This window comes from Indicator indicator, chromosome 2 (genome assembly GCF_027791375.1).
Source record: "Indicator indicator isolate 239-I01 chromosome 2, UM_Iind_1.1, whole genome shotgun sequence".
NCBI classification, from domain to species: Eukaryota; Metazoa; Chordata; class Aves; order Piciformes; family Indicatoridae; genus Indicator; species Indicator indicator.
The window spans coordinates 16,842,585-16,855,818 of NC_072011.1; the positions used below are offsets into that span (position 1 = coordinate 16,842,585).

Here is a 13,234-nt window from a genome sequence, read left to right on the forward strand (position 1 = left end):
AGGGAACTGCAGTTCTCCAGCAAGGGCTTTTGACTTCTCACAGACTTGTACTTTGAGCATTTGGAAAAGATTTTATGAAGATGGATAGAAGTATATTGTTATCACAACAGCCCTCTCAGGCAAACTTCAAGCTTCTCCTCTGAAGCATGCAGGCACTAGTTGCAATAAGAAAATGAACAGCTTTGCTTTATTGCAAAGTCAAATGATGTGCTATTCGCTGGTCTTTTTTGCCAAAGGAACAGAATTAATGTGAATAAGCTTGTTCCATGTTTTGAAGATTTTCTATGTTTTAATGAACTGGAAACACTAATCGGAAATGTTGAGGAATTAAGAATATTGGTATCATCTATAATTACTTCTTCTGTTACCTATACATGCAAAGTCAAGCATTAATTAAAGCTTCAAGTTAAATAACACATTTCACAATATCCTATATATAGTCTGTTCTTTTTGATGCCCAAAATGTCCTATTAATGCATGATAGGATTTTCAAATGTATCCCTTATTTAAAGCAGAGTGGATTGTAGGTCATTTATCTTAGTCTCTGGGTATTACAAAAATCTGTGTCAACACTGTGGTTTGCTATAAAGCTGATTAGCTAGTGGGATGTATTCATTAACCTAGAAATTGATTTTTCAGGACTCCCAAGTTATTATTTATAGTTACATAACTGATATCAGACCACAAGTTGGACACTCTTCTGCTTTCTCTTCGTTATCAGGTAGGCACTTTAATTGCTTGCTTCTGTCAAAATGTTTCCATCATGCTGAACTCTTTCATGTTAACTATGGGATACAGTTATGAAACTCCCACTGAAATAACTGTCAGCTGATTGCAAGGCCTGATGTCTTCTGGTAAGCTTTGTATATCTCATTTATGACATGTCAAAGAGGTAAAAATGTAGATGTTTTAGTAACATTGAGTCTAAGCTCTTTTTGTACTAATAGTGTACTTAAAATTGCCAAATGCAACAGAGGGAGCTATCAGCTGCCAACCCTCCATGAGCTGTCCTTGCCTTGCTATCCCAGCCAGGAAACATGGTTGGGAAGGAAGGAACGCAGTGGAGTGGGAGGGAAAGCCACCAGACAAAAACCTGTTCATGCAAGTGGCTTGGTTGGAGCAATTATTCAGAGACATAAAAGAGAACAATTCTGAACTTGCTGTAATAAATCTGATATACTTTGAGGCAGTTCCCAGGAGTGATGAGAGTATGTAACGCTTTTCCCTGCTGCCCTCTGTGAGCTTGTCTACTACACCAAACATCTCGTGGTGCACCACAGACTAATGTTAGGTGTTTCAAATCCAAACCAACCTTTCATTTGGTTTCCCAATGAGGTTATTTAATATCACACCCATTAGTCTGTACGTGTACAGTCTCTTCTACAAGTATACCACAAAGTCCCACATCTGCCCAAGGGAACCATTAACCTGGACAGATGGCCTTATTCGATGTGATGAGCCATGGAAAACCCTGCTCTTTCCATCTCTCACAGGTGGCTGAGTAAACTAGCACTTGCTTGTGGCAGGAATATACCAGGAGGGACAAAGTAGAGACTATTGTGGGCCGTTGGGCAGAACAAATTCACTAACATGGACATTCCTTCATCTCCATAGTGTAAATGAGTGCCATGGGGCTCTGCAGAGTGAGGATGGTGCAGCTTGAGGTGGCTGATAAGCCTACCAGCCTTAGTTGTCACCTCTGCCCAAAGAACAGGCTGTTCATAAACAGCTGCTGAACCACCTGTTCAAGAGCATCATGCTTTAAAGGAAACCATCATCAAAAGATGTCACTAAACTGGGACAGCCTCAGAGCTGAATCAGAAATGACTCAGTTATCTGTGCAGTGAGAGCACAATTACTTGAGATAATAACTTCATCAGCCACTTTGAGCTATGTCATCCCCTCACACTGAATTCCACACATACCAGCACAGCACAAAACAGCACTTCTGAGTCAAGAAAAGCTATTTCCCTGCCAGTCACAAAGGGGACCTCTTGATGTTTTTCCATTTCTGTATCAGCTCTGCTACATAGCTTTCCAGTTTCAAACTGTCCTGTTGGCACTCAGAGAAAGATGTCGTTATAGAAACCAGGAGTGAGACTGCAGCAGCCAATTTTTAGTTTTCTCATGACTCAGGCCCCCTCCCCACTCTCTCCTCCCTACCACTTAAAGGACTATACCACTCCATTTCTGAAGAGATGATGGAAACCACCAGCTGATGGCCCAATGGTTTTGCTGACCCAGTGGGAAGGGAAAGTTAAAGCTGGCAGTGGTTGATAGTCTCACATTTGTGAATACAGTGTGTGATAGGGAAGAAACATGCTTTTATAAAGTTTTAACATCTCTTCATTTTGTTTCTCTGGTATAAGATATGATTTGCTTTTGGTAACCTGATGATTTTAGAAAACCTACTTGTTTTTAAGTAAGCACAACCTCACAGTATTTCCTTCATCACATTTTCAAAATCCCTTCTGTCATCAGAGCAGTAATATCTCATTTACAACCTTATTGTACATACTGAATAAAACAGAGTGAAGAGGATAAAGTGTCTAATTCTCATTCCCATTAGTGAGAGTTGGCTGTAAGAAGAATCCATGATAGCATCACGAAATGCTCCTTCTTACCAGGAATCTAAAAGGCAGATGCCATTGCTACATCCATCCATATCGCTCCAGGGAAGCACTCACCAGATCAGCAGGTTTGCAGTGACAGTAACAATAAACTTGTTTTACACCAGGTCACTTAGGTTAAGATCTTAGGAATACAGAGAAGTACTAGCATGACTTATAAGTCACAAAATGTTATTTACTTGCCAAGAGCCAAATATTGTGCCATTATCATTATAGATGACCTACAGCTGATACTTCTTGGGGATACTTTCACTGAAAAAGGGCAGTCAACACTAACTCTACAAGCTCATTTGATTTCATGAAGTAGCATCTTCTCATTTCAGTACAGAAAGTCCCTCCATGCACACTTCAAGTCATAAAAATGTGTTAATAACAATTTTCTTTGGAGAGCTCAAGTTTCTTCTTGAAATAAAGCTGAACAAATGCCTCTTCCAGAAGCTCTTATTTGTTCATTCAAAGCTCATGTCTCCCCTCTTTCTCCATTCTATTGCCAATATTCATTATAGCACTGCCAGATGCACGCAGGTACATTTACATCACTCCTTATCACCTCCTATGGCTTCTCCCCCTATGCTCAGGTACAAGGAGCAGCTGTTTGACAGGAAGGACCATGGCTTTGTTAAACCCTGCCAAGCTGTCAGGCAGCATTTCCAAACTCTCTGTAGTCTTTGCTGTTGTGAGCAATGAGACAAGTTCAGTCTAATGGACCACCTGCCCCTTCACTGGGAAAAACAGACACAGTGTGCTGAAGACAAATTATCTAAGCAGAAGAGCTGGGGCACTGCATGCAACCAGATGTGCTTATGTTCATATTCATAGTAGAATAGAGCTGGAAGAGACCTCAGAAGGTATGTAACTTTCCTTCTGTTTCAGAAGAGCATCTGTCAGCTCTTTCTTGGCATGTGTTTGTCAAAAGATTTAAAGCTATTCAGTGATGGAGATGATACCGTCTCCCTGGATAATCCTCTCCATAGTGTTTTACCATCCCTCCTGTTCAGAAGGATTTTTTTCTTACCATATAATATGAACTTTTATTGCTTCAAATAATATTACCCTGTGGGATTTTTTTCTCAATATGAAGCTTCTCTTTAGAGAAATTCATATTTCTCCAAATTGGCACTTCTCCTTTTCTGGGAGCATCCCCGAACTTTCTTCACCACTGTGTTTTCTAGGGTTTTGATTATCCAGATCTCTCTCCTTATGCTTTCTTCAACTGGCAGGTTCTTGAAGTGTGGTGCCCAGAACTGGATACAGCTCTAGCTAAGGTCTGGAGTGGTGACTGAAGTAGATGGTTTAATTCTCACATTTTACAAACTGAGCTTCTGCTGTACAACCCAAATTACTTTACCTTTTTTCACATGTGTAAGAGTATGTCATTGTTAGAAGAGGTTATTTTATAAAGCATTATAATTCCCATACCCTTTTTTACAAAACCATTATTACAGAATCACAGAAACATTCAGGTTGGAAAAGACCCTCAGGATCACCAAATCCAACCAACAACCCCATTCTACAAGGTTCACCCCTAAAGCATATCCCCAAGCACCACATCCAAAGGAACCTTAAACACATCCAGGGTTGGTGACTCAACCACCTCCCTAGGCAGTGCATTCCAATGCCTGACCACTCTAGCCATGATAAAAAAATGTCTAATATCCAGTCTAAACCTACCCAGTCACAGCTTGAAGCCGTTGCCTCTTGCTCTGTCACTAATTATGTGGGAGAAGAGACCAGCACCAGCCTCTCTACAATATCCTTTCAGGTAGTTGTAGAGAGCAATGCGGTCTCCCCTCAGCCTCTTCTTTTTCAAACTAAACAGCCCCAGCTCCTTCAGTTGCTCCTCATAAGATTTATTCTCCAGCTTCCTTGCCCTCCTATGCACTTGTTCCAGCACCTTGACATCTCTCTTGTATTGAGGTAGCCAAAACTGGACACAGTACTTGATGTGTGGCCTCACCAGAGCTGAGTACAAGGGGACAATCACCTCCCTACTCCTGCTGGACACAGCATTTCTGATACAAGCCAGGATGCCATTGGCTTTCTTGGCCACCTGGGCACACTGCTTGCTCATATTCAGCTGCTCATTGATTAGAACCCCCAGATCCCTTTCTGCCAGACAGCTCTCCAGCCACACTTCCCCAAGCCTCTAGTGCTGCTTGGGGTTGTCGTTACCCAAGTGCAGGACCTGGCATTTGGCCTTGTTGAAGCTCATCCCGTTAACGTTGGCTCATTGATCCAATCTATCCAAGTCCCTCTGTAGAGTCTCCCTAGCCTGGTGCAGATCGACACTCCCATCTAACTTGGTGTTATCTGCAAACTTACTGATGACACACTCTATATCTTCATCAAGGTCATCAATAAAGATGTTAAACAGAAGTGGTCCCAACACTGAGCCCTGAGGAACACCACTTGTGACTGGCTGCCAGCTGTATTTAACTCCATTGACCACCACTCTTTGGGCCTGTTTGCTCAGCCAGGGCTTTATCCAGCAGAGCCTGTGTTCATCCAAACCATGAGCAGCCAGTTTGTCCACGAGAATTCTGTGGGACACTGTGTCAAAGGCTTTTGGAAAGTCTAGGTAGAGACAATATCCACAGCCCTTCCCTCATCCAACAGTCAGGTCATCCTGTCATAGAAGGAGATCAGGGTGGTCAGGCAGGACCTGCCCTTCATAAACCCATGCTGACTGGGTCTGATCCCCTGGTTGTCCTCTATACAGTGTGTAATGGTGCTTGAGATGTCCTGTTCCATGACCTTCCCTGGTACCGAGGTCAGGCTGACAGGTCTATAGTTTCCCAGATCCTCCTTTCTTCCTTTCTTGTAGATGGGTGTTACATCTGCTACCCTCCAGTCCATTGGGACATCCCCAGTTAGCCAGGACTTCAGGTAAATAATGGAAAGTGGCTTGGCGAGCACATCTGCCAACTCCCTCAACACCCTTGGGTGTAGCCAATCCGGTCCCATAGACTTGCGTGCATCTAAGTGGTGTAGCAGGTCACTGACCACTTCATCATTTATTGTGATGACCTTATTCTGATTCCCCTCTCTGACTCCTAGTTCATGAGGCTGGGTGTCCAGGGAACTGCTGGATCCACTGTTAAAGACTGAGGCAAAGTAGGCATTGAGCACCTTAGCCTTCTCCTCATCCTTAGTCATTTTTTATTGTCCTTATTTGCTGTAGCTAGGTTGAGCTCTAGCTGTGCTTTGGCTCTCCTAATTTTCTCCCTGCATAGCTTCACTACATCTTTATAGTCCTGAAGAGAGACCTGTCTCCTCTTCCAAAGGCCATAGACTCTCCTTTTGCTCTTGAGGTCCAGCCACAGGTCCCTATTCAGCCAGGCCGGATGCCTTCCCTGCTGACTCGTTTTTCAGCACACAGGGACAGCCTGCTCCTGAGTCTGTAAGGCTTCCCTCTTGAAGTATGCCCAGCCTTTCTGGACTCCTATCCTTCAGGGTGGCCTCCCAAGGGACTTTGTCAATCAGTCTCCTGAACAGCCCAAAGTTTGCCCAACGGAACTTCAAGGTGGCAGTTTTACTAACCCCTCTCCTTTTTTCCTTAAGGACAGAGAACTCAATCAGCTCATGATTACTGAGCCCTAGACAAGTTCTTCCTTGTTCACAAGAAGCAGGTCCAGGAGGGCACCTTCCCTGGTTGGCTCCCTCACCAGTTGTGTCAGGAATTTATGCTCCTCACACTCCTGGAGCCTCCAGAACTATTCTCTCCCTGCTGTATTGTGTTTCCAGCAGACATCCAGGAAGTTGAAATCCCCATGAGAACAAAGGGTAGCAATTGTGAAACCTCTCTCAACTCCTTATAAAAAGTCATCTACCTCTTCATCCTGGTTGGATGGTCTACAACTGATTCGCACCACAACATCACTCTTGCTAGCCTTACTCCTGATTCTTACACATAAGGACTCAACCCTGTCATCACTTCATTAGTTTGCATGATTTCATATGTCTCCCTAACATAGAGGGCCACTCCACCACTTCTTCTTTGTTGCCTATCCCTTCTGAAAAGTTGGTACCCATCGATTGCAGCACTCCAGCTGTGGGAGTCATCCCACCAGGTTTCTGTGATGGCTGCTATATCATAGTTTGCCTGTAGCACAGTGGCCTCCAGCTTCTCCTGTTTATTGCCCATGCTGCACGCTTTGGTGTATAAAAATTTCAGGAAGGGAGTTGAGTACATAATTTTCAACCTTGAGGGGGAGTAGACTTTCTGGTTATCTAAGATGCCAACACCCTGCTCCACAAGTGTTGGGCTACTACACCCAGGGTTCTTGGTGTCAAGGCCAGCTACATCCCCGTCCCCTTTTAAAACTAGTTTAAATTCTTGTCAGTGAGCCCAGCCAACTCATATGCAAGGGTTCTTTTCCCCTTATGGGACAGATCAACTCCATCTGTCGCCAGCAGACCCGGTGCCAAGAAAACTTCCCCATGGTCAAAAAATCCAAAGCTCTATTAGCTATCTATTCATTCCCAGCCTGTATTTGTGTGGCTGAATAGCATTCATACTCTGTGTAGTTCCTGGCATTTTTTTCTCCTGATTACTTTTTTCGATCCTATCTCTAATCTAAAAATTATTTTAATTTATAATCCTGTTCAACACCTTTGGAGTCCTTCCTAGCCTTGTGTAATCTCAAAACATCCATACTCCAGCCGTTACTGATCACTCATGGAAACAGAAGACAGGCCCAGGCACAGAAGCAGCATGGGTGTAGCCTACTCGGTACATCTGTCCCTTCTGACACCAGCTTTTGCCAACCGCTCTGATTTCTTAGCCAGTTTTGTAACTATTTCAGGATTGGCTTTAGCCCCCGTTCCCCTAGCTTGCTGTCACAATGGAAAATGCGGATGGAAATTGCTTTTATCGCTTACATAAGGCTATTAATAGACGAGAGCAGGGACAGAGGTGTTGGACGCAGAGGCGCGGCCGGACCATGCCCCCGTGGGCAGAGCACCGGCCCCAGCCGCTGTACCTCGCTGTTGCCCTAGGCTGGGGCGGCTGCTGCCGGCGCACGGGAGAGTGCTCTCATGAAGCCCAGCCCCAGATTTCCTTGTGCCGGTCTCGGTCGAATCGCCGCGCTCGCCCCGCGGAGATGCCACGGTTCCCTCTGGGGCCCCGGCCGACCGCCGCTGGGGCCGCGCCGGAGGAAGCCGGGCGGAGCACCGGAGGATGGGCAGGGCCCCGTGCCCCTGGGGAGAGCCGCGCCCGCGCCTGTACCGGTAGTAACGGTCATCCTTGTAGGGCGTGAGGTCCTCCTGGATCTCCCGGTAGGTCTCTTGCAGCCGCCTGCAGAAGCGCTTGACCTCGCCGCACAGTGGGCTCCCGAAGGCAGCGAAATCCGCCTCCATGCCGCCCCGCGCCTCCTCAGGCCCCGCGCTCCGCCATGGCCCCCGCCAGAGCCTGCCTGGAGCTGTGCGGCCGCGCGGCGGGGGCGGCGCAGGAGCTGCAGCAGCAGCAGCGGCGGCAGGGACAGCGGCGGCGGCAGCGGCGGCGGCAGGGGCGGGCCTTCGGCGCACGGGGGCGACGGGAACCGCTTCAGCACCACGGAGAGGGGAGGCCAGTGCTCGCTGCCGCGGCCCGGGGCAGGCCGACGACCCTCTCGCCGCTGCCGCCCCGCGGGCTTTGGGCTGCAGGAGCGGGTGGGAGAGCCGTGGGCTCTGGCTGCCGCTTCTCCCCCGGCCCTATGTCCCTCCCAGCCCGGCGCTGCCCTCTACCCTCTGGCTCGTAGCTCCCTGGGGTAGTTACTTGTTGTAAACATTTGGGGATTTGTGGTTTGAGTTTTGTTTGTTTGCTTGCTTTTTAAATAAAAGTTTTGTTCTTAAAAACATACAAATTCTATTTAACACTAATGTCCTGATTTTTATTTTCTCTTTTACCCAACCTAAATGAGGCCAATTTGCACCACCAAAGAAGGCCTAACATCTGCCTGAAAGAAATCCTATGCTAAACTCATTTTTGGTGGTCATAATGCTATAAATGGTCCACCATGAAGAATCAAGCGGTTTAGATTTCCAGAGTTTGCAGAGCATCTAACTAACTTTCAGTATTAAATTTTTCTTCATAAACAAATCGAAATTTAAACTATGCTTTAAATTATTCTACCAGTTTCAACCTTAATGATTTCCATGAATTAATGGTAATGATGGTATCCTTTGACTAAGAATTTCTGTTTCCTAACTCTGAATATTTCTAAGCCTGAGAAGATGCAGCAGCAGGATAAAAGACACATGCACACTTAGGCTGGAGACTGCAAGGTTCCTAACAACCACAGGCCTGGTGCTCTGGAGCTATCTCCAAAGAGGAGCCAAGAGTCCAGCCAGCATTAGGGTAGAGCTTGACCAGCTTTGGAAAGGCTACTTTGAAACTGCAATGCAAGCTTAGCAGGTCCCTCACACTTCTTTCCAGCACCCTGTTCCTTACAGTACATGTGGCTGATGTAGTCACATGGGTTTTCTTGGAAGTGTATATTTCAGGGTAAATGTTTCCATTGTGATTAAGATTTAGCCATGTTTTTCCTCAAAGCAAGAATTAAAATTATTATGTGTGATGAAGGTGCTGCTTCCAGCTTTCAAGCTCAGAGGTAGGAATTAGCAACAGGATCTTTAAATATTTACCAAAAGGAGAAAATAAAACATTTAAGGCTTCAGCTAAGTGAAAATGCATTCACTGCTGCAAGCTATGCAATTAGTGGGGCAAGATAATTAAAAATGGGCTCAAAGATTACAAACTGATTACCATTTAATTACTAAGTGACCTCTACTGCATTTATTTATCAATGAAAACCTCCAAACAGAGTTTGCTTGAGGGTCCAAAGCAGCACCATTCCAGAGGTGCAATCCAATTTCTTGTTGTGCTGAACATTATCAAGACTGGCTTCAAACTGTGTCTGTCCCCTACACCAAGAGCACTGGAGGAGGAAATCACAACCACAATGGGAGACTGACACCAGACCTGCAGGTTACGCACCCAGAGAAGGTGATAGCACTGACCAACTTCTGCTATCAAGAAAACCCAGATAGTGTTTCATCTAACCATTACCAGACAGGATTCAGATTACTAGGCTTGTGAATAGTGAAGTTTGTGTCAAGACATCTTCAGTTTCCAAAACACTTCAACATGCTGATAAAACAAGTAATACACAGACTTGCATGCATGTACCAGTGTGCCAATCAAACATTTTTGGTCCACGGCTTCCTCCAGCCAGGAGATGATCAGATACTGAAAGCTTGCAGAGCTGCACTGGCCATGCCTTGTACAGCCAACAAAACACTAAAGAGATATGGGCATTGACAGTCTGTGAAGCTCATTCACCTGAAAGTGACTTTGAGAAAACTATACTGTAGTTACAATTTTGTCTGGATTCTATCTGAGAAGTGCCACCCTTGCTACACTGTAGAAATTCCTAGCTAACATTTTAAAGGAAAAAAAAAATAAAAAGCTTCCATCCAACCGTCATCATCAATTCTTCCTCTTTTCTTCTTTTTTTTTTTTTTTGTTTCATTAAATTAGAAAAACATTAAAGCATTCTTTTAATATTAAACAGACACTTCTATTAAAACTTCCAATATATTTCCCATTGTCAACACTTAATGCATGGAACATTTCAATCAGCTGTTCACTGTTCACTTACATCTAGCCCTGCAGATGGTAACAGGTCACACTTGCACATTTATTGGTTGACCTTCATTCCTGTCCAGTGCAGTCATGGCACAGATTGGGCTGGCACAGAAAAAAAAAAAAATTGATTCTGCATGAAATATGACTTCAATAAAGGCAAAGGGAGGTCAGGATTCAGAAACAACTTTGCAAATAAGGTGCAAGAACAACCAACAGATGTCCTGCACTGGGCTTCTGCACTGGAGTACAACTTACCCCACTCATTTCAAGGCACCCTAACTCATCTATCCAAGCACAACACTGTGTATGTCAACTTTATTTTGTGTCTTTTCACAGCACTTAAGAGATGGGCAGCATCAAACCACATTGAAGAACAAACTAATCTAAAGTAATACTGAGAGTCCTGTAAATCTCAGTTAGAATTTAAGCATTTGGAACTCCATTCATCCCATGAGTGCTTCTGGACTTCATGAGGCAGAAAAAAGCCTCAAGAATTTAAGAATAAGCTGTGATCAAACTCAGCATCTGTTCAATGCAGCCATTGTATCACATCACATTGACAGTTTATTTTGAGGGTGGAACTTAACAGAAGTCCCCCACTTAATTTTTCTTCCTGATTCTCCCCCTGTGTATAGTTAGCCTTTTACAAACATGTATTAAATTGTGATAGTACCTAAATACAAGGCTTGGCAATTCACATAAAAGGACCAGGATTATTACCCTAGGCTCTTTCAGAAGCAATAGCAGCTGGCACTGAGAAGTTAAGGGAATAAATGCTGGCAACTCAAGTCCCTCCTTTCTTTTTTCAGCAAAGGAACAAAACCAACAAACAAGCAGAAGTCCAGATGTTTAGCAAATACTTTCTCATTCAAAACTTTTGAGAAAGACAGTAGTGGCACCTCCTAGCTGAAAAGAATAAGTGTCTTGTTCCTTCTGAGTGAAGTTAAGGACTGGCACATGAGATAACAAAACCAAGTACATATCCATACTGACTCTCACCAGATGAAAGAGTCTGTGCTGCTGTTATACAGCTGCAAGTGTATCTCTGACTCCTGCCACATACAGCTGCTGTAACTGAGTATCCACAAACTGCATGAGGAGAAACTGTGCTGAGTCCCACAGAAACCTCAGGACTTTGGTCCATTCTATTATTTTGCTGCCTTGATTCTGGAAGAGAATAACCCCTGGCTTGCTGCATCGCTTGACTGTTCCCTCCTGTCAGAAGTCTACTTTGTCACAACTAACCAGTTACGTGGTGACAATTGTTGCCACATGACCCTTGCTGCACACAGAGGATCACAACAGTATGCTGGGTACAGAAAGGCTGAGGGAGCTCAGCAGGAGTGCAGCACTCACCATGAAGCAAAGCTTCTCACTTACTTAAGAGACATCAGCTGGGACAGTCCCTGACAGATCATCCATAACAAATCACCTCTGAGCTGACAGGGGCTTTGGAGCCACAGCTGCTCTTGTCATTGCTGGGAGGAATAAGGATCTACACAGCTGGTTGCAGCTGACAGCATCAGCAAGAAAGACTCCTTGCTTGCTTTTTGTGTCTTTGGACATGAATCCTCACTGAATCTACCCTGCTTTGAAGAGATGTGAGGACAAGAAAATAAGATTTAGAATCTCTTTTAATCAAAATTTCAGAAGAATCTTGTGAGATGATTTCAAGTATAACAAAGAGGAAAGTGATCACATCTGATTCACATCCTTGTGTATCTCAGTATGGCTGACTTGCTCTTCTCTTGACTATCACAGTGGGAAGACTGAAATGGCCTAATTGGGAACATGACTAGGTTGTCTGTCCTATATATAAATTAACATTTTAATATGGTGTTTCAGTGTAATTACTGGCTTTCAAAAGTCAACTATACTTAGAATAATAATTACCAGTGGCATATATTAGCTTAAATATCCCACTTGTATTAAAAAGAATACTCATAGGGGAAACAAACCTCAAACAATTGTGGCATCTAGATAACAACTAGTGAAACTTAAAAGACTAACTGCCTATTTGTAGTTGCTGCTTGCTTTTTGTATTTAAATGAAATCCATCACCATCTTCATGTTTAAATTCTTGTACAGTATATTGCTTCAAGTGTACTTCAGAGAAAATTTTAAACACACTGTTCTGAAAAGTCTCATAGTGCTTGAGAAACTGCATGCAATGTCATATCCTGCCAGTTTTATTGTATCTATTTTAAGCAAAAATATCTTTGCTTTTAAGATGCCTATCACTCTTCCTTTGAAAGTCAGGTCTCTTGTGAGGTATAATCTCATCTCTCAAGAATATTTAGGATTAATTGATTAATAACAACACAAATTGTATCACCTTAGACTAAAAATGTGTGGTGGGTTGACTCTGGACGGACAGCCATATAGTACGTCATTATTCAGGGAAGCAATTAAAAGTAACATTGAAAGAGTGAAAAGTGCCAGACGTTTTGGAAAACTTCTCCCCTTTTAGAAGAAGCTTATTGTCCACGTATGCACTCACACACAAGTTAAGGATAAGAACCTTTAGATACTGCTAGAACCATGAAATATGACCAGGGTTTTACTCGGCAATAGGAAAATGTAGGTAATGTAGGTTTTGCAGCACACATTTGCAGCCCACTATAGTGAATTAGCTCTTGCTTGAACATACCAACAAAGGTATCTCCTATTCAGCCATTTAAGACTATAGCTAATTTGCAGAACTCAAGTATATTTCTAATATCCTGGGTCTGGGCACACATATGGCCAAATCACAAGCCCACAAAAGATGGGTTCCTCATCCTCAGGTCGTCACAGCTGCTCCCCTTGTAGAAAGAAGGAAACTTGGGTGCACAGATAATGAAGGAGCAGGAGTGTCTTCCAGCCACCTCATTATCTGGCTAATGGGAGCACCAAGACCTTGGCAAATACTGACCTATATTCACCTTTGGTCATTGCATGTCTTAGACATTTACCTCTTCACCTATCCAAATGCCTT

General features: G+C 43.9%; 1 protein-coding gene across 2 annotated transcripts in view; it reads right to left on the minus strand.

Moving 5' to 3' along the window:
* The window catches only part of TMEM181 (transmembrane protein 181), a 34,644-nt gene extending 26,656 nt beyond the window's left edge, over positions 1–7,988 (minus strand). For both annotated transcript variants that reach the window (XM_054396375.1, XM_054396364.1), the window contains exon 1: positions 7,858–7,988. In XM_054396375.1, the coding sequence (XP_054252350.1) occupies positions 7,858–7,988 (131 nt within the window). The remainder of the gene's footprint in view (positions 1–7,857) is intronic.
* Between the last annotated feature and the right edge of the window lie 5,246 nt (positions 7,989–13,234).